We start from the raw sequence: 18,609 nt of genomic DNA, 5'->3' as shown, positions 1-18,609 counted from the left end.
CGCCAGGCAATCAGCAGCGTATGTGCGGTGCACGGCTTTCAGTGCGACCGCGACCCTGCTGGCGTGGTCGCTGCCGCCGCTATTTGTGAGTGGGTCTGCCGGGCGGCCGCCGCTCCGGCGGGAGGTAATCAGCGTCACTGCCGCCCGAGTCGCCGCCACGGCGCCGTCCGATCAGCGCTGAACACCGCCACTTCAGCGAACGGGCCGCCGGCGGTCACAGGGGACGGCTCTCGGCCCGCGGGCAGAGGGCCGTGAACGGCTGCCGGACCGCGCTCCCGACCGGCCAATGTGTCGGCCGGCGCGGCGCCGGGCCGTCTCGACGGCCTCCGATGGACGCTGCCACTCAGTGACAAGCTGCGCCGCTGGCGACGGCCGCTCCCCGGCCGACAATACAATCTGACCGGGCGCCGCCGGTTACGACGACGCCCGGCTGATGATGCCGCTCGCAGACGGACGATGGCGTCCTAGTGTTGACCGCGCGACAGATGGCGGCTGGCGGCTCTTGGATGAGGCTGAGAGGGGACTAGAGATGTCAATCGGATACCAACTTTTGGTTACCGATACCAAACCGATACCAACTTGGCATTTGGTACTTCAATCGTAATGTGTTTGGTATTTTGTTGGTATCATAAGCCCTCACTAATGTATAAGAGGCTAAGAAATCGGTAAAAAGTTGGTATTTCCCTCAGTTTCCAAGTTTGTTTGGTTTCGGTATTTTCCCGTGGTTTTGGTTGGTATTTGGTTTGGTATCGGTATTCCGATTTTCCGTAATTGACATCACTAGAGGGGACGGTAGTTGGAGAAACTCAGAAGGATATGATGGTCCTTGGGCGGGTCCAATCAACAAGGAAGGCTGGTCCTTTGATTGGGCCTTACGACAAAAACATACCGCTTGTTTTTAGAATAATTGTCCTAACGGCCAGAGAATCGATGATTCCTCTCTCTCTCTCTCTCTCTCTCTCTCTCTCTCTCTCTCTCTCTCTCTCTCTCTCTCTCTCTCTCTCTCTCTCTCTCTCTCTCTCTCTCTCTCTCTCTCTCTCTCTCTCTCTCTCTCTCTCTCTCTCTCTCTCTCTCTCTCTCTCTCTCTCTCTCTCTCTCTCTCCTCTCTCTCTCTCTCTCTCTCTCTCTCTCTCTCTCTCTCTTTCTCTCTCTCTCTCTCTCTCTCTCTCTCTCTCTCTCTCTCTCTCTCTCTCTCTCTCTCTCTCTCTCTCTCTCTCTCTCTCTCTCTCTCTCTCTCTCTCTCTCTTCTAATTTCGACCCGACTGTGAATTAAATGATCCACCTGATTTCTTGGACCTTTAGTCTCTTGAGTTCCTACTCAATCGAATCTTCCCTCGACGCCTTTAAGAAATTGGCAGCAGAGAGCCGGTGCTGAGTCCCCCAATCGCGGAGTGTTAGCTCGTTCAACGACAGCGAAATGGTGCTGCGACAACGGGCTGCTGCCGGTTTGTCGCGACTAAATGTGTTTGTGCTCCGTCTGAGGACACCCTGTGGCCCGTTCCTGAAGATAACAGCGTTCTTTCATCCCGAGCAATGCACAACAGTGTGTCCCGGCTCTTCGTTTGGCTTTCGGCCGTCCGGTCGCAATTCAAACTGCGGAAAGGTGCGATTCGCTAGAGCGGGAGTCGGAAGGAGCTCTAACCGGCTGTTTTTGTGTAGATAGGCTTTTCTTCTGTGGAAAGGCTTTTCTTCAGCTCTAGCTTGTATGAAATTTAGGAACATGTCTGGCACTGGCTTTGTCAATTAACGAATTTAAAAAAAAAGAAGAAACAAAAAGTTATGCTTTAGACGGACATCTTGGCACGGCAAAATATAAGTATGCTCGTTCACAAAGTGAACGGTTACCGTAGCATAGCGGCAAAATGATTCGCGAGGAACGGGCCGAACGGGACTTAACTCTTTACCGCCTTCTTTGGCCTTAGCACTTAGGCATAACTTCATGATGTTTGCTATTTGTCTTCTAAGCAATCTTTACAAAACCAGATGCACCCAATGGCAGGTATGGCTTGAATGCAACTTATTATCGCTTTTTATTTGTCATTTATATAGCGCACTTGGGACCTCTGATACATTCAGGGACACGGTGTTCCTCCGTGTTTCCCTCTTCTTCTCCCCTCCCTCGTGCTGTCGCTTGTCTGTGATGCTGAGCACGAGCAGCCCACTCATCAGCCGCCTTGTTTTCAAAAGGTTAACTCCCAACAGCTTCGCTTTGAACAAGTTCAACTTTGAATATGTATGACTTCCGTTTGCAGTAAAGCGAGGATACTTTGCAGGCAGTTTGGTTTCTACCAGTCCTAACTTGTATCGGGACGGATAACTCGCCGCCGCCTCGCCGATGGCGGATCGACACGCTAGCGGGAGCCCCCGGTCGGGCGGCGGACTGCCGGGACGCCGGCGGCGGCGCGAAGGGGCGCCGAGAGCAGTGTTGACCCTGCTCGTCGACCGTCCATCCTCCGTGGCAGATTTATGTGGACACTGCGCTGGCGTTTTTGCAGCGGCCGCCCGATAACGCGCGCAGACTTAAACCGGCCGGGCGGCGCGGGCTGAGCGGCGGCCGTCAGGGCTGGCCGGACGGTGCGGGTCGTGACTCCGCGAGCGGACGACGTCAGCGGGCGTCACCGCGGCTCGGCACGCCGCACGGGGTGGCCGCGCGTGTCGCGTGCGTCATTAGCAGGCGTCGCAGCTGTCGGCCCAGTCAGCGACACTCAGCACCCAGCAGCGCGCGCGATGAGGCGATAATGGGCGAACGTCCGTGGCGCAAACGGGAAACAGAAATTGACATTGGCGCTCCAATTTCGTCTCAGAGAATGCATTAATGTAATGAAACGTGTAAATGAATGGATGTATTGGTAGTAACATCGACACCATTTCAGGAAAAGTCATCCGAGCAGACCGAAGTTTCTTCGTGTCTTGACACCGCAAAGTTCGGCTATGGGTGTTGTATGCTCTGCACCGGTGCATTCTCACAATGTGCTCTCTCCCTCTGTTTGGCAGGATATCGCTGACACTGTCGTGTCCGATGGACCTGAAGCTCTATCCGCTCGACAAACAGACGTGCTCGCTCAAAATGGCCAGCTGTGAGTGTCTTAAACAGTTTGGGTTTCTTCGGTTGAGGAGCAAAACGATTAGTTGAGTTAACTTTCTAGAAACTAAGTTATCTCGTTAAATGTTTTGGTGAAAGTCGTCGGTCTGCTTTACTTCAGTCTCCGTGTGGGACGGAAACTTGCTTCAAAAGCATTGTCAATATTTTTTTTTCAACGGAACTGTTTGACTTAACTTTGTCTCAAAAACCCAATTAGTGATGCACAGCGCAACTGTTTGTTTTCTCATTTCCCTTTTTAGAGATGGTGAACGTCAATTAGTAGTCTAATTTGGCAACATATGTGAATTCAGACGGATAAAAACAGCCTTACGCAAAAATGCAATTGACGGAACGGAACCAAAGCTAACAACGCTGGTCCGTATGTGTAGCGTTTCCTTTATAAATTTTCACGATTTATCTTTCTTCCCAGATGCTTGGAAGACGGATGACTTGATATTTGTGTGGAAGGAAGATGACCCAGTGCAAATTGACGACGGTCTTCATCTGCCAAGGTTTACACTGGAGAAATTTCAGACCGCCTATTGTAACAGCAAAACAAACACAGGTACTGTTTCATAGGGTCCCGTGCTCTAATCGATTTTTGCAGGTTACTCGTGACTCCATGTTTTCAATTACCTAATGTGCGTCGCTCACCGCGGGCATTCTGCTAACGCGTCATTTCTTTTGTTTCGCTTCAGACGAGCAGAAATGCACAATTATGCAGGTCTCTTTATGTTTTGTTCGAGGTTATTATACATACTCACTTCCCCTCATGCAGTCAATTCTGAGCATTTCCCCACCGCTGCCCACTGAGCCGCGCTCCCTGCCCACCCCCAGGCGAGTACAGCTGCCTGACGGTGGACCTGCTGTTCAAGCGCGAGTTCTCCTACTACCTGATCCAGATCTACGTGCCCTGCTGCATGCTGGTGATCGTGTCGTGGGTGTCGTTCTGGCTGGACCAGAACGCCGTGCCGGCGCGCGTCTCACTGGGCGTCACCACGCTGCTCACCATGGCCACCCAGACGTCCGGCATCAACGCCGCCCTGCCGCCCGTCTCCTACACAAAGGCCATCGACGTGTGGACCGGCGTGTGCCTCATGTTTGTGTTCGGCGCCATGCTCGAGTTCGCGCTGGTCAACTACGCCAGCCGCTCGGACATGCACCGCGAGACGCTGAAGCGGGGCCGGCGGCAGCAGATGGAGCTCGATCACCAGACGGCTCTGGGCGAGCTGGGCGACCACACGGACGACGGACAGACTGCCTACGCCATGGTGAGTACGAGGATGATGGGTCCGGGATATTGTGGTGACGCACATGCAGTACTCATTCATACGACGGGGCGAGTTCTGTTTAGATGCTCCACGGTTGACAACTTCGATTGGGCTGGGATTTCGGGCATTATGTACACGTACTACACATTGTACTTACTTCATTCCATCAATGCAACACATTTAAGTAATGAAAAGTGTAATCACATCATGTATATTGTTGCCGACATAAAGCGCCACATTTTTACTATGTGTGCTACATTTTTCGAGTCAGTCGACTAGTATAGCACCCGGGCAGAAGAACTGGCGCTCGTCTCGGAGTAGCGTTTGAATGAATTTCCGACCTTTGATGTCCCCCGTGGCGCACTGTCAACATCGACACGGGTGCTTTAGATCCTGACCTCCTCACGGAAGAGAATGAGAAACTAATCGCTAGAGTCTGACGATTCAGCAACAACCGCTAGCTTCAAAGCCGACTACTTTGTGTTTCAAACGTTACACAACGTTTGGATGAGATGCCGAGCTGTTTGTTGATGTGAGTATAATTATTACGACTATGAATTAACTCGCTGGGTATATTCCACGAGTACATACAATCGCACACCAATGATGGCCGTTAAACTGTGTCAACATGTCATAAGTGGGACTATACTGTTCCAACACGATTAATTAGTAATTCAGGAGCGTTTCAGCTCACGGCTGTCGAACCTAACGAGCCCTTTCATCCAATGCTACGTGTTTGAAGTTCATTCCGGTAGTGTGTTCTGCATTCCGGGAAACCCTGGCTGATTGCCACGCATTGGACGAACAATAGACGCTTCCGGACTTCCCAAGACTACCTCAGAACTAACATCATCTATATGCTAAGTTCTGCAAATACATGTTTGAATTCTTCAGCAAAATAAATAAGCCGAATTCGGGTCGGCTTTTTGACATTCCGCGCACGTACTGATTGTTGACAGTGCGCCTGCTCAAAGTATCCGGAAGGGCGCCAACAAAAAGCAGAGAGCAGCCCGTTGTCTGATTGTTGAAAGCCGGCCGGCTCCTGAAATCAGATCCCAGTGTTGCTCGGTGGACGGCGGAGGAAGCCAAACAGCCTGAGTGGCCGGCCGGCCGGTGTCGGATCTGGGCCCAGATACCGGCGGCTCGGCGGCCCGCCCGGTCGCCAGGCAGCCGCCCAGCTGGCCCGGCTCTCACGGGTCTCCCCAGGCCGTGTCATGTTTGGTGCGGCGGATCGGCTGGCACACACCGCTGCACGCCGCAAACAGGGCCGAGACGCGCCGCCAGTGCCGCGCCGGCGCCAAATTTGGCCCTAACTCGGACCCCGCCGCGTAAATACGCACTAGCGGGGGACGTTTGGCTGCGGGAAACGGCCGGTATTGGACGGCAGGATGGGGTGGCATTCAGGGTTGTATACGACTCAATCAATAGCAATCAATTCAATCACGACAAATTTGGGAAACCAATCAAATCAATCAAGTCAGAACAGTTTTCAGGAATTGATTCAATCGACTCAAACGCGACAATGAAAGGAATCAATCAACTCAATCAAACGACTCAAACCAAGACATACATTAGTTTTTTTTTTGCCCCACCAACTTGGAAAAGTGTCCATAGCAGTCTGGTGTACCTACCTACCTACCTACAGAAGAAACATAAAAATATTGTCATTTAAAATTATAAATTGCCATGCCATTCAAACTTTCTATGTAATAAGGAAGGATATCTAGTGATGGACAGGTGGATCATGATATTGAGGTTCAATGGGTAGAATTGGAGCAGAAGTGTCATTTATTGGGTGCAAAATGACCCAGTAGTTGACTCGCCCCTTAACCCAAATCACCACCTTTCACCCACAAGTTGTCAATTTAATTTTGGCCATATTCCAACTCCATTTACACTAAATATCAGATATTGCAGTTGAAAGTTGGCTGCTCGAATTTTGGCAGTGTTCGTGATTTGGCCATTTACCCTACACCATGTCTATTTTATTTTAATGGATAATATGCATCAATAACATATTAACCATAGGGAAATAGAAATAAATATCTTACCTGCATCATGCATGTGACGGTTTCGGTTAGACAGAGACTGACGGGCAGCCTGAAAAATCATTCCACACAGTGTGCATTTGAGACATGGGATGTTGTCAGATTGGGAAGGAAGAGATTTGAAGTATTTAGCGGTCCACGATTCTGGACGTGGCATGTCAATGTTAGGCACCTATGTGAAGAATTCAAAACATTTTATTGCAATACAATTTGAGACTGTTAGGACTGGGGGATAGGGATGAGGATTAAATATTTAAAAGGAAATGGAGAGGACAGGGACTCTGGGAAAACGGCACGGCGCGACTGCAAAACAACGAAAACGTTTGGTTTTGCCAATAAGTATGCTAAGCTTTTATAAATCCTTATTCTACTTCTTTTGACTTTGCGGTAAGATGACGTCATTGATTATCATGTAGTATGGTAGATCATCATAAAATAAATCGGTTGTACAGCACCAATTTCGTTTTAATTATTATTTCATTTGAAATAAAAACACTTAATAATATTCGGTAAAATATTTTAAGGAAAATGAAATATATTAAATATGTTATGCTTAGGCTCTCAGGAGAAAAGGATCAACAAACGTTCTGCTGCAAATTAAACGATGCAGCAAAGTAGCTATCAATTGTACGTAAAGGTAATCAGCGAGACGAAAACGGCGCTTTTGTTTCAGTTATTTTTTGTAGGGGTTTCAGATATTTATAGAGTTCAGTGGGCTGTTTCTGAGGAGATGTGGAGATGTGAATTATTAATTAATCACACTTTATTAGTATATAGGGCCTTGCACTTTATCATCTGGATTAAAAAAAAAACGTTTCCTGCTGAGTGCAGAAAGGTAGGTAGGTGCATCGCCAGGTTCTATCACCAGGATTGGAGCAGTTATTGCAGTCGAAAGTCAACGTTGGCTGTTCATGTTGTTTAGGCCCTGTTCTTTATTTGGCCATCTACCCCATATTGCAGTTGTGATGACAAGCCGTTTTCAGTGTAGTTTTGTGATCTTTGGTGTCAGCAATTGGTGTCATTATTTTTCGTCAACTAAAACTTATTTGAACTTTCCATTCAATCGACTCAATCATACGAGTCACTCTAATTTTCAGGAATCAAATCAGTCAACCAGTCGCTAAAGTCAAACGAGTCAGTCAACGAGTCATCTCGAAAAGTCAATCGACTCAATCCAATCAACTCAAAATACGCGTTGAAACAAATCAATCAATTCAATCGACTTGATTGGTATACAACCCTGGTGGCATTGTGACCTAGCTCTCTGTCGCAGGCTTGTTAGTGGGGGAATGCATTAGGGAGGCCGTACAGGTCCATTTGCCGCCACCATAGCCCGCAATCATCTGCAATTCATATGTGATTATGGACCCATTAGCTACTGAGTACGCACAATGATTCCTCTCCATCTCATTCCTTCCACTCTGTTTCCTCCGCCCTCTGTGGTTTGCCCCTACACTCTCACCGCTCTTATGCCGTGCTCCACAGTCCACACCGTCTCATGTAGACAAACCCTTCCACGCACACACAGACTCACACAGCCGAGATATCAAACGCACAGATACATTTATATGTGATCGGTTGTTCCCATTCCTCGGGCGTCTCCGGATGAGGTCGGCCCGTCTCCGGCCGACAATGGCTCGTTGAGACTCTAGTGTCGGCCGTCGTCTGCTCTCCCGACGCCATTGAGCGGGCATGAATAATTGCCGCCCGGTCGTCTCTATTTTATCGGCGATGACTTCCGCGGCGCGGCGCACCCCATCCATTATCAGCGGCTCGTGCCAAAGGCCGCGACCGCCGCCCCCGCCCCCGCCCCCGCCCCCGCCCCAGCCCCCGCCCCCGCCCCCGCCCCAGCCCCCGCCCCCGCCTCCGCCACCCCGCTCCCCATTCGTCGCCACGGCTTCTCAGCCGGACAAGGCCTTTAATTGGAAGTCGGCCGTTCCTAATAGAACGCTGATTTCCATTTCGAAACAGGCAATTTTCTCGGCTCGGGTCAAAATGAATGAGAAATGTGTCGAGTTAGCGATGCCAGTGAAACCCAATAAACGACTCAGGTATGTCGATGTGATTACTCGACTTAAGATAATAGATCGTTCATTGAATAAGCATACCAGCGCTTTTCATTTGCACACAATTCGTCGAAATTACATTACTCTAGCAGATTTTCCTTGACTTTCTTCTTGTTCATTGTAAGTCGTGTTTAAAAATGATCCCAAGCAGAACTACTGTTCTTGGTGCAATATGCACTAAGTTTGCTTATTTCTTCTGATGTGGTTCGACTTATGTTGTGTGTTGTAGTCGAACTAATTCATCTTTAATAGTGAATTCCCTACCCTTGTGACGTTCTTATCGGCGTAAACTTCTTATTTGGCTGCTTTCTGCGTAGCGACGTAAACGATTAATTCGCTTACGCCTCTTGAATTTTTCGTAATGGCATTCTATAAAGTTTGCGCAACAGATCAAAGCTGTTTTGCGAAAGTTTAATAATCTCAGGGTTTCACATCAAGGATGAATTTATTATCTAGATAGCAGTCGCGAAAACTACCTTGGAAAGCGTCACGAGCAGGCCTCGCGCAGAAGAATCCCAGAAACTGCCGGTACTTGTGCTGAAGGGCGGCCATCTGTTTCCATCTTCGAGTGCGGCCTGGCGTGCGCGCGAAGGCGCTCCGAGGTCGATATTCTCTGGCGGACCGAGATGACTGACGTTCTGAAATTGGCTGCATCGACCGCCGGCCGGCCGCTCTGTGTCTAGGTCGGCGGCGGAGGTCCCGGTGTCGTGCAGTGGCCACGGGCGGCTGATCTGTTTTCGCGCCACTTGTCTGCCCCGGAGCGGGCCCGAGCGCCAAACTCGCGCGTGGTCATAACACCAGGCACGGCGCGCTAACAGATATCCACCAGAAACGGGATGGACGGACTCGCTGACACGCAAGGGGAGCCGGGCAGACGGGCGAAGTTGGCGGCGCTCCCGGCACCGGCGACCGGTCGGCTCATCGTTAGTACGATCGTATTATGAACACTGGAAATTTGGAACGCTCAGTACCTGTCAGCTGACTGGCCATGGGGGAAGTTTCGGCTGAATAGGCTGCCGCCGGACGAAGTTTAGTCGTGCCGCTAACCTGGCCCGGCGATCGCCCGGCGGCAAGTTTCCGCTGAATCCAGATAAAACTTGGCCTGTAAAGTTGGTCTGATGTGCGAACAATGCATCAGATTGGTGATCGTTGCCTGTCACGCTGACTGCTGGCCGACTTTCTGTATTAGTTGACATTTGGGCCGAGTTTAGTTCTGCGCTGGATTTCTGCGAATCATTGGTGCCGATTGTTAAGCAGCGCTCACACCGTCCGGCGCGTGTCCCGACCGAGCGCTGCCGCTGCCGCCGGGGCCAGGCGGGCGAATTCGAATTGGCTCGCTTCTCCGACACCGGAGCTGCTGGCAAACAAATACCAATCAGGCGGGCCGTTTGTTGTTGTGTCGGACTTCTCACCCCGAGCCCTTCATCAGACCACCGCGGCCTCTGCTGCCAGTCGGATCCGGTGCCTCGTCTCAGCTCACTTTATTCCCTCCCTGGTGTGCCAGCTTTTCTTTTACATAACTGTGGCGCGATCCGTGTGTGTTATTTCAGCCCACGCTGTCGGCATCCTAATTTGCATGGGAATTCGCAGTGATTGCTTCTTACCCCAAAAAGAGAAAATTCATTTTTATGGTTGGCTCTCAGCGTTTCCGAACTCCAAACATTTCGATAACTTGCTGGTTGTCCGATGCTTGAATATTATGAATGTCTTTTTGTATTCGTCTTTTTTCGTTCCCTTTTTTAGTCTTACCTTCCTGTTCTTTCTCTGCTGCAAGCTCCCCCGGTCCCTGTCTCCTTTGAGGGTCTCATTCTTCGCTTTTCCGACCAGGCTGTGCGTTGCTTGCGGTTCGCTTTACTGTATGTAGACTGTCCCGTGCGGCATGGCTGCACTGCGGTGCAGTCTACCTCCGCGGGTGCCGGACGGCAGGCGGCTGCTACATACGAGCAGTTTTGGGCGATTTTCAAAAGTTTCTGGTTTGACGCTCACTGCTCACTTGCTCAGGCATTGTAGTGCGCCAGGTGTGAAATATTTTCATCAAAATATTTTCATCATGATTGCTAGTGGGTTTCGCTGACCAAGTTTGACTGGTCTAAAAATAGTAGGTAGGTGAGTTTTCAAGACACCCGATGCTGTGCAAATAGGATTTGATGGTGTCTGCTGAAAATGACTGTCAGTGCCATCACGTAACATGCATAGTCTTGAACCCAAGGTGTGTTTTGAAATTGAAGTTCCAGCATTTTTTTCCAAAATGTTTCTTTGTGTCAGTGAAGTACGGCGCCAGGTCAAATTGGCCGCATGATTTGTCCATTCGGATCGCACATACGCTATTCGCCACTTGCAGAAGTTCGTGTCCTGTTTTATCCTCCTGTTTTTGTTTACTTGCATATCCCTCCCTCCTCCCTTTGTGCTGTCATCTGAGTCCCAATTTCACGTGCTCACAAGCCGTCAAAGTGTTTACTGTTTATCGTTCTGTCGCACCTGTAGTATAGCGTTACCTCACTGTGGAAACTCCCTTCGGCTCCATTTAGTGTTGTGTTATGGATGAAACTTGGGAGAGTGGAGGAGGCTGTGAGTGGGGCTCGGGCTCTGTGAGCGTCACTGGTGTGAATTAGTAACGCACGTCCGGAATCTCTCACCTCTGGCCTTGCAGGCCTGCTGAATGCTGACTTCCTGAGGCCCAGGTCGATTGAGGTGTCGACCTCGTGTGTTAAATCATGGAGCAGTTGGATACGTTTAAATTTCCCCATGTTTATTTATGTTCATAGAAAAGTGGAAAACTGCATCTAGGTCGTTGTTTGCACTATTCTGGATTTTTTAGGGCTAGCATAATCGTTGCCTGGTTGGCTTGAGAGTTCCATTCAATTGTTATTTGTTTCTGCCCAGAGCGGCGTAATGTACAATGCACTGGTTGCGTGATGGGGACATTGTCTCCGCGTGGTCATTGGTTTGGTCGTGTGCAGTTTCCGTAAGCTTTTCTGTTTGCGTCTATTTGCACAGTCTGACACGCCAGATACGTGTCTGACAACCTCCTCCTTTAGCTCGGGGCGATTTTTTGCGGTTCGAGATCCCCTATGACGTTCACCGCGAGCTGCTACTGCATCAGCCGTGCATTCCCCTTTACGCTCCTCCCGGCCCGGAATGGAGTCAGGGCCACGCGTGTCTGGTCTATAAGGGAGGGGGAGCGCCGGGGCCCTAATGGAGGCCCCGTGCTGTGCCCGCCGGCACAGATAACGCCATCAAGTACGCGCCGCACCGTGGCGCGCTGAGAAATAACCGCAGCAGAGAGCGTATTGTGTCGGGCTTTGTCGGTCCAACGACTGAAGATGATCTATGACAGGCGATGCTTTCAGCATTGTGCTCTCATGATGATAACGTTCGGCGGTCGCCGGTGGATCAAAGGGTGGTCCGACATAAACTTTGATGACTCTCGGAAATCCTTTGATGGTTGTGATATACGCAAATTGAACTAGGGAGTGGCCACAAGAAATGAAATGATCGAGTACCGTGCCGAAAAAATAGCGACGGATATGGGCCAAGCTATTTTTGGAGGAAACCTCAAACCATTGCGAACTTGGCGGGGTGTGTTTCTAATATCATCAAAATAATGCAACGTAGAAGGAAATTGGAGATGTTTATGTCTTCACTGAATGAATATGATTGAACGCCACTAAAAGTAACTGAATAGTTTGTAGCAATTTTTTGGCGTTATCACTACGATTGCCATTAGCTACATTCGATTACAACCATCACTCCATTCGATTTTGTGCTTCAACTCGGCCGGATTATGAAAAACGGGTTTCACAAACAGGAGTTGAACTAAGTGGTTGAATGCTGTGGTAACTGCACGGAAACTGCAACAACGTGAGAGACAACCTTTGAAAGGAGTTGATTTAAAAGTGGTGCATGTTCGTGCCATGGCTTTTCCATACCATATCCCAGCTCGGAGTTCCGAAAAATCAAGGAGACGCACCTCCCACTCAGCAGCCAGTGAATTTCCGAACACCACCAGTGAATTTCCAAACACCACCCTTCCCTGGTCTGCGGGCCGTATTTCGTGGCGCCGCTGCGTGTTCTCTCGGCGGCCCGTCTGGACGGGCCGGGCCGACCGAGTGTTTGGGTGATGGATGGGCCGCACAGCCGCCTTTTTGCCACTCGCTCTGGTTTCAGCCCAGATAATGGCGGACGTCTCCTTCGCTGATGCGCCCCCGGGCTGTCACGCTGGCCGATTAATGAGGTGGCGCGGCGGGCGCGCGCGGCGCCACTCCCCCGCCCGGCCGGTCGCCGTCACCGGCCCGGGCGCCGCCCGCCTGGCTGCCGTCGACCCGACTCCGAACGGCCCGCGGGCGCCGGGCGGCGAGAGATGGTGCTCAGAACGGGCCGGCCAGCCCACAGCCCGGCCTGGTATGGTGGCGATTCTTAGAGCAGGTCCAACTCGGTAAAGCCACTGGGAGGCTAGCCTGATGATGGACTAATATAATGATATGAAAGTGTAGTCTGTGTCTTAGTCATTGCGTGGTTCGAGCGATGATGGTGCGCGTCGTATTGCGAGCCAGGGTCTTATGGCGCCGGTGAGTCGGCGGAGGGAGAAATTGATCAGCCTTTGTCTAGGGTTCAGAATGACGTGATATGACGTGATATGACGTGTACAGAGGTATGATCTAGGCTAATGTGGTGAAGCCGGGCAGTGCGCTCCGGGACACGAGCGGGTACGGGTGTGAATAGAGGCATCTGAGTGTACTGGACTTTTGGCATTACTACAAGCTATTTCGGCAACCATGTCACAGGAAAGCGCTGTGGCAAGTTCGGCGCTGGACATGCGGCTAATCCCCGAGTTCGATGGCGGTAACGCCTCTGTGGAAGAGTGGCTGGATAAGACGGAGCTCGTCTGTCAGCTGCGCGGAGTGTCCGACATTCAAACCGTCGTCCCCCTGCGGTTGACCGGCGGAGCCTTCAGCGTCTACCAGCAGCTGAAGCCCGAGGAGAAGCTGCAGTACTCTGCCGTCAAAGCTGCCCTGCTGCGGGCGTTCGCTGTGGATAAGTTCCAGGCGTACGAGGAGTTCACGGCGAGAAGACTTCGTGTCGGCGAGAGCGTCGACGTCTACCTGGCAGACCTGCGGCGGCTGGCCTCCCTGTTCGGCGGGCTCGGCGACACGGCGCTGATGTGCGGCTTCGTGGCCGGTCTCCCGGATGCGGCGAGGCATACCTTGAGGGCCGGCTGCCGCATGGAGAGCCTGACGCTGGCCGAGCTGGTGGAGCGGGCTCGGGCGCTGATGGCAGAGAATGCCGTCGCTGCAGCCGCTGCCGCCGCTGCGCCGGCCCGTTCCCGCCACACGCCGGCGTCATCACGGTGTTACCGCTGCGGTCGAGCCGGTCACTTCGCTCGTGACTGCCGGGCGGAGAGGAGAGCGGACATCATCTGTTTCCGGTGCGAGCAGCCAGGACACGCCGCGGCACGCTGCCCGGAACGGATGCCGGGAAACGCGTCAGGAGAGGCGGTGTCTGCGCCAACCTCCTCTCGGGCAGCCCAAGAGTAAGAGGCGCGCTACCGACGGTGCAGCTGCTGGTGAATGGGCAGCGCAGAGTGGCTGTTATCGACTCGGGCTGCAGCTGCACCATCATCCACGAGTCGTGCTGCGCGAGCTGGAGACGGTGCGGCGTGACTGTAATGGCCGTCAACGGGTCCCGGCTGCCAAGCAGCGGAGTAACGGAGGTGGCGGTTCAGCTGAAGAGCGGCGGGCCCGCGGTGACGCTCAGCGCCGTGGTAGTGCCGGACAAACCACTGGGCGTGGATATGCTGGTGGGGATGACCGGCATCGCGGCGCTGGGCGGGGTGACAGTGCGGGCGGCGGACGATGTGGTGTTCGGTGCCAGCGAGAGGCCCGACGTGGCCGTGCCGGGCCCGGGAGGGGTGCCGCCGCGATGCAGCGCCGTGACGCCCCCGGCGTTGACCGTGGAAGAGCGAGACTTCACGGTCACTTATGACGCGAAAAGTCAACACTGGACGGTGGCGTGGAAGTGGCGGAACGGGGCGGAGCCAGGGTGCCTGAGGAACGGTGTCCCCCAGTACGGCGTGCCGGCCGAGGCACGGCAGGAGTTTGATGCTGAACTCCGTACATGGATCGACAACGGCTGGCTGGAGCCGTACGACGAGACGGTGGACGGGCCGCCGCGTGGGCTGATCCCTCTCATGGCTGTTGAACAGCAGAACAAGACTAAAGTACGACCAGTCTTAGACTGCCGCGAGCTCAACAGCCATGTGGAGGCACACACGGCCGACGCTGACGTATGTGCCGACACGCTGAGGAAATGGCGGCGGCACGGGGCCAACGTCGCCGTCGTCGACCTGAAGAGGGCGTACTTGCAGCTCAGGACCGATCGTCGGCTGTGGCCGTTTCAGACAGTCGTGATTGATGGCCAAAGGTACGCTCTTACCCGTGTCGGATTCGGGCTCAACGTCGCGCCTCTCATCATGAAGGCGGTGGTGCGGACGGTGCTGCAACAGGACCCAGTGATGCAGGGCGCCGTCATACCGTACGTCGACGATCTGTGCGTCAATGAGGACGTGGTGAGCGCGGAGCGCGTGATCGCCCACTTCGCGAGCTATGGGCTCCAGTGTAAGCCGCCGGAGCGGGCTGCGGACGGAGCGCGGCTGCTGGGACTGCGGGTGGAGCCAGTCGGGGGTGGGCTGGCCTGGAGGCGTGACAACCCAGTCGGCTCACCGCCCGCGGCAATGACGCGGCGCTCCGTGTTTTCATGGTGTGGTCGTATCGTGGCGCACCTGCCGGTCTGCGGTTGGCTGAGACCAGCGACAGCGTGGCTGAAGCGTCGTGTCAACTCTCTCACACGCGGGTGGGATGACGTCACACACGACGCGGCCCTGCGGGAACAGCTGAAGCACGTGGCTGAGCGACTGGCGAGCGAGGACCCGGCCCGTGGGCAGTGGTGCGTGACTGGGCACCGCGCCGTACTGTGGACGGACGCTAGCTCGATAGCCGCCGGCGTCGTGCTGGAGAGCGAGGGAGGTGACGTCATCGAGGACGCGTGCTGGCTCCGCCGGGACGAGGCCACCCACATCAACATGGCGGAGCTCGACGCCGCCGTGCGGGGCATCAACCTGGCCCTGGCGTGGGACATGAAGACCATCGAGCTGAAGACGGACTCCGCCACTGTTCACCGGTGGGTCAGCGACGCTCTGAGCGGGCGCGCGAGACTGCGAACCAAGGCACATGGAGAGATGCTTATCCGCCGGCGGGTCGACGTCATCAGGCAGCTGGTCGCAGAGCTGGACATTTCTCTCACCGTGTCTCTAGTCCGCTCGTCTCAGAACCGTTCGGACACGCTGACCCGAGTGCCGTCCCTGTGGTTGCGTCAGGACTCGCAGCCAGCGGACCAGCGGCCGAGCGATGGACAGCCAGTGGCAGCAGCGGCAGTGGTTGGATCGGAAGTGGGAGACGGCGGCGGCGCCGTTACCGTGGACTTCCGACAGGCCGTCACTGACGTACATGTCAGGGCGGGTCACCCGGGTGTCCGACGAACGCTGTATTTCGCGCGTCGGGATGTGTCATCGTCGATTTCCCGGAAAGTGGTCAGGGAAGTGGTGACGGCCTGTGACGTCTGCCGCGCGGTTGACCCGGCGCCGGTGACCTGGAGGCACGGGTCGCTGGCTGTGGAGGGGACGTGGGACCGGCTGGCCATCGATGTCACGCACTACGGTGGTCAGTCCTACTTGTCGGTGATAGACTGTGGCCCGTCACGGTTTTGTGTGTGGAGGCTGCTGCGGCGGTCGGACGCGGCGACAGTCACGAGTGAACTCGAACAAGTGTTCGCGGAGCGAGGCGCACCGGCTGAGCTTCTGGCGGACAACGACACCGCTTTCCGCAGTCGTCAGTTCGCCGCTTTCGCTGCCCGCTGGGGAGTGCTGCTGCGTTTCCGCGCAGTGCATCGCCCCAGCGGGAACTCCATCGTGGAGCGGAACCACCGCAGTGTCAAAGTGATCGCGGCGCGGAAGAAGTGTGGCATCGGAGAGGCCGTGCACCTGTACAATATCACGCCCCGTGACGGCGGGACGGCGGCTGAGGCGCCCGCCAACGGCATCTACCGCTACCCTGTGAGGGACGCCGTGAGACAAAGAGCTACCGCCGGAGCGTCCGAGGAGGCCGTGATAGGACGGCCGCCAGCCCGGCGGGAGGGCGACTTCCAGGTGGGGGACGCCGTGTGGGTGAGGCGGCCGGGCACCCGCTGCACCGAGCGGTCGGTTCGAGGAACGGTGTCTGGCGTGGTGTCGCCGCAGGTGGTTGAAGTGGGCGGCGTGCCTTGGCACATCAGAGACCTCCGCCACTGCGGTGACACCGGGGGACTAGCAGCAGGCCCTCGGACCCTCGACCGGGGCAGCGGGGGCCCACAGGAAGCGGAGGAGGACCGTGCCGGGTCCCCGGTCGTCATGACATTCGGTTATGAGGGCGATGGCGCGCCGGGGCGCCCGGTGGAGGAGGCTGATGATGCGGGTGGTGAATGCGGCCGGTCTGAGAGCGACAGCGGCGAAAGGGTGGTGCGCCGAGGTCAGCGTAATCGGCGGCCGCCTGACTTCTTCGGCCACGTGGTGCCGATTGATGCGTTAAACAGCAGCAGCGGAAGTGATGATCTTGAGGATCAGGGTGAGGTGTAGTCTGTGTCTTAGTCATTGCGTGGTTCGAGCGATGATGGTGCGCGTCGTATTGCGAGCCAGGGTCTTATGGCGCCGGTGAGTCGGCGGAGGGAGAAATTGATCAGCCTTTGTCTAGGGTTCAGAATGACGTGATATGACGTGATATGACGTGTACAGAGGTATGATCTAGGCTAATGTGGTGAAGCCGGGCAGTGCGCTCCGGGACACGAGCGGGTACGGGTGTGAATAGAGGCATCTGAGTGTACTGGACTTTTGGCATTACTACAGAAAGTCAATCAGGTTGTATGAAATGTTATTAAATTGAAACGAATATGAAATATTTAAGGCAACTTTGTCATTTCGATTCAGGTGTTCCCTGACCAAATGCATTTGGTGTTCCATTCATTTGCACAAAAAGGTGACCCAGCCCGGGCCAATTTCATGGGTCCGTGAACCAGCCCGGTCCATTACGATTGCTGTCAGGGGCGCTCTGGAATCTGAGGCTGGGGGAAGGGGGGGGGGGCTCGCCGCTCGGAGCAGAACTGCGCGAACTCTGACCGACGTTGTCGTGAGCCCGCCGACTGGAATTGCTTAGGGCTCCCATGGCTCATGGCTTCAATGATTCTCATGGCTCCCACGGCTATCGTGCCCATGACCGCGTGAAATCCTACCGGAAACTGTATCCCCCCTCTGCGGCCTTTGGCGCGTCCAACTCAACTCAAATCCGCACTTGACCTCACCCTCTCCTCCCGCCCCGCTCATTCCACCCCCCCCCCCACCCCCCTCCGTAATCGCACCGCAGCCGGAACGAGCCGGCCGGTGACGACTCATTTCTGACGTCACACAGTGCGCCTGTGACGTCACGGACGATCCTCTGGGGAGCGCCGGTAGAACACTCTACCGATTGGGCTGCTGGTGCGCCGTGAGCTGAGTTCCCATGTTATGATTGTTGGCCGGGCTTGGCGGAGGTGGCCCGCCCCGGTCGAGAGGTCGACTCCGCGTTGTGACGGCGTCGTTACGAAGCAACGTGACTTGGCGACGCGCTGCATAACGCATGTGACGGGACAGCGGCGGCGCGTGGTCGTTACGGCACGTACGGGAATAGAGCAGGCGGGGACGTCGTTAGAGTAAGTGGGTGGGCCGGGAAGGGGGGATAAAAGGAGATGCTTAAGAAATTGATCTTAGGAAGTGGCATTAAAAGAAGAAGATTGAAACCGTTTTGAGGAGAAATGAATTGACGACTCGTCTGTGAAATGGGATGAGTTAATTATACCTTTGATGGCATGTTTGTTAACTGTTTAGTTTTATCCGGGATATCGCCGTAGGCTGCTGATCGACGATCGAAGGGATTGATGTGAACCTCCGCTTCATGCTCCCAAAATATTAAACTTTTGGTGATTACTGCCTCTGCAATTTCATGTTGCCTATATGTTTAGTGTTCCCCACAAATTGAACATTTTTTCTCTCTGATTTGGTATGCTATCACTAATCACTATTT

General features: G+C 54.1%; 2 protein-coding genes across 3 annotated transcripts in view; both read left to right on the top strand.

Moving 5' to 3' along the window:
• Positions 1 to 2,470: 2,470 nt before the first annotated feature.
• Positions 2,471 to 18,609, top strand: part of LOC122367119 (glutamate-gated chloride channel-like) — a 61,520-nt gene continuing 45,381 nt past the window's right edge. For both annotated transcript variants that reach the window (XM_043339934.1, XM_043339933.1), the window contains exons 1-3: positions 2,471 to 3,077; positions 3,513 to 3,647; positions 3,920 to 4,353. In XM_043339934.1, coding sequence (XP_043195869.1) covers positions 2,969 to 3,077; positions 3,513 to 3,647; positions 3,920 to 4,353 — 678 coding nt within the window. In that variant the 5' untranslated portion in view covers positions 2,471 to 2,968. The remainder of the gene's footprint in view (positions 3,078 to 3,512; positions 3,648 to 3,919; positions 4,354 to 18,609) is intronic.
• On the top strand, positions 13,243 to 14,014 carry LOC122367120. The gene is made up of 2 exons (XM_043339936.1): positions 13,243 to 13,914; positions 13,987 to 14,014. Exons 1-2 carry the CDS (start codon positions 13,243 to 13,245, stop codon positions 13,999 to 14,001), a joined length of 687 nt encoding a protein of 228 aa, XP_043195871.1. The 3' UTR covers positions 14,002 to 14,014.

The sequence above is a fragment of the Amphibalanus amphitrite genome, unplaced genomic scaffold (genome assembly GCF_019059575.1).
Source record: "Amphibalanus amphitrite isolate SeventyFive unplaced genomic scaffold, NRLGWU_Aamphi_draft 000852F_arrow, whole genome shotgun sequence".
NCBI classification, from domain to species: domain Eukaryota; kingdom Metazoa; phylum Arthropoda; class Thecostraca; order Balanomorpha; family Balanidae; genus Amphibalanus; species Amphibalanus amphitrite.
Note: the sequence above shows the minus strand (reverse complement) of the source record. Positions and strands in the feature narration are given on the sequence as shown.

Bases quoted from the DNA above. Each gene is read 5' to 3' on its own strand.
- LOC122367120 (XM_043339936.1), top strand. From the start codon at position 13,243: ATGTCACAGGAAAGCGCTGTGGCAAGTTCGGCGCTGGACATGCGGCTA.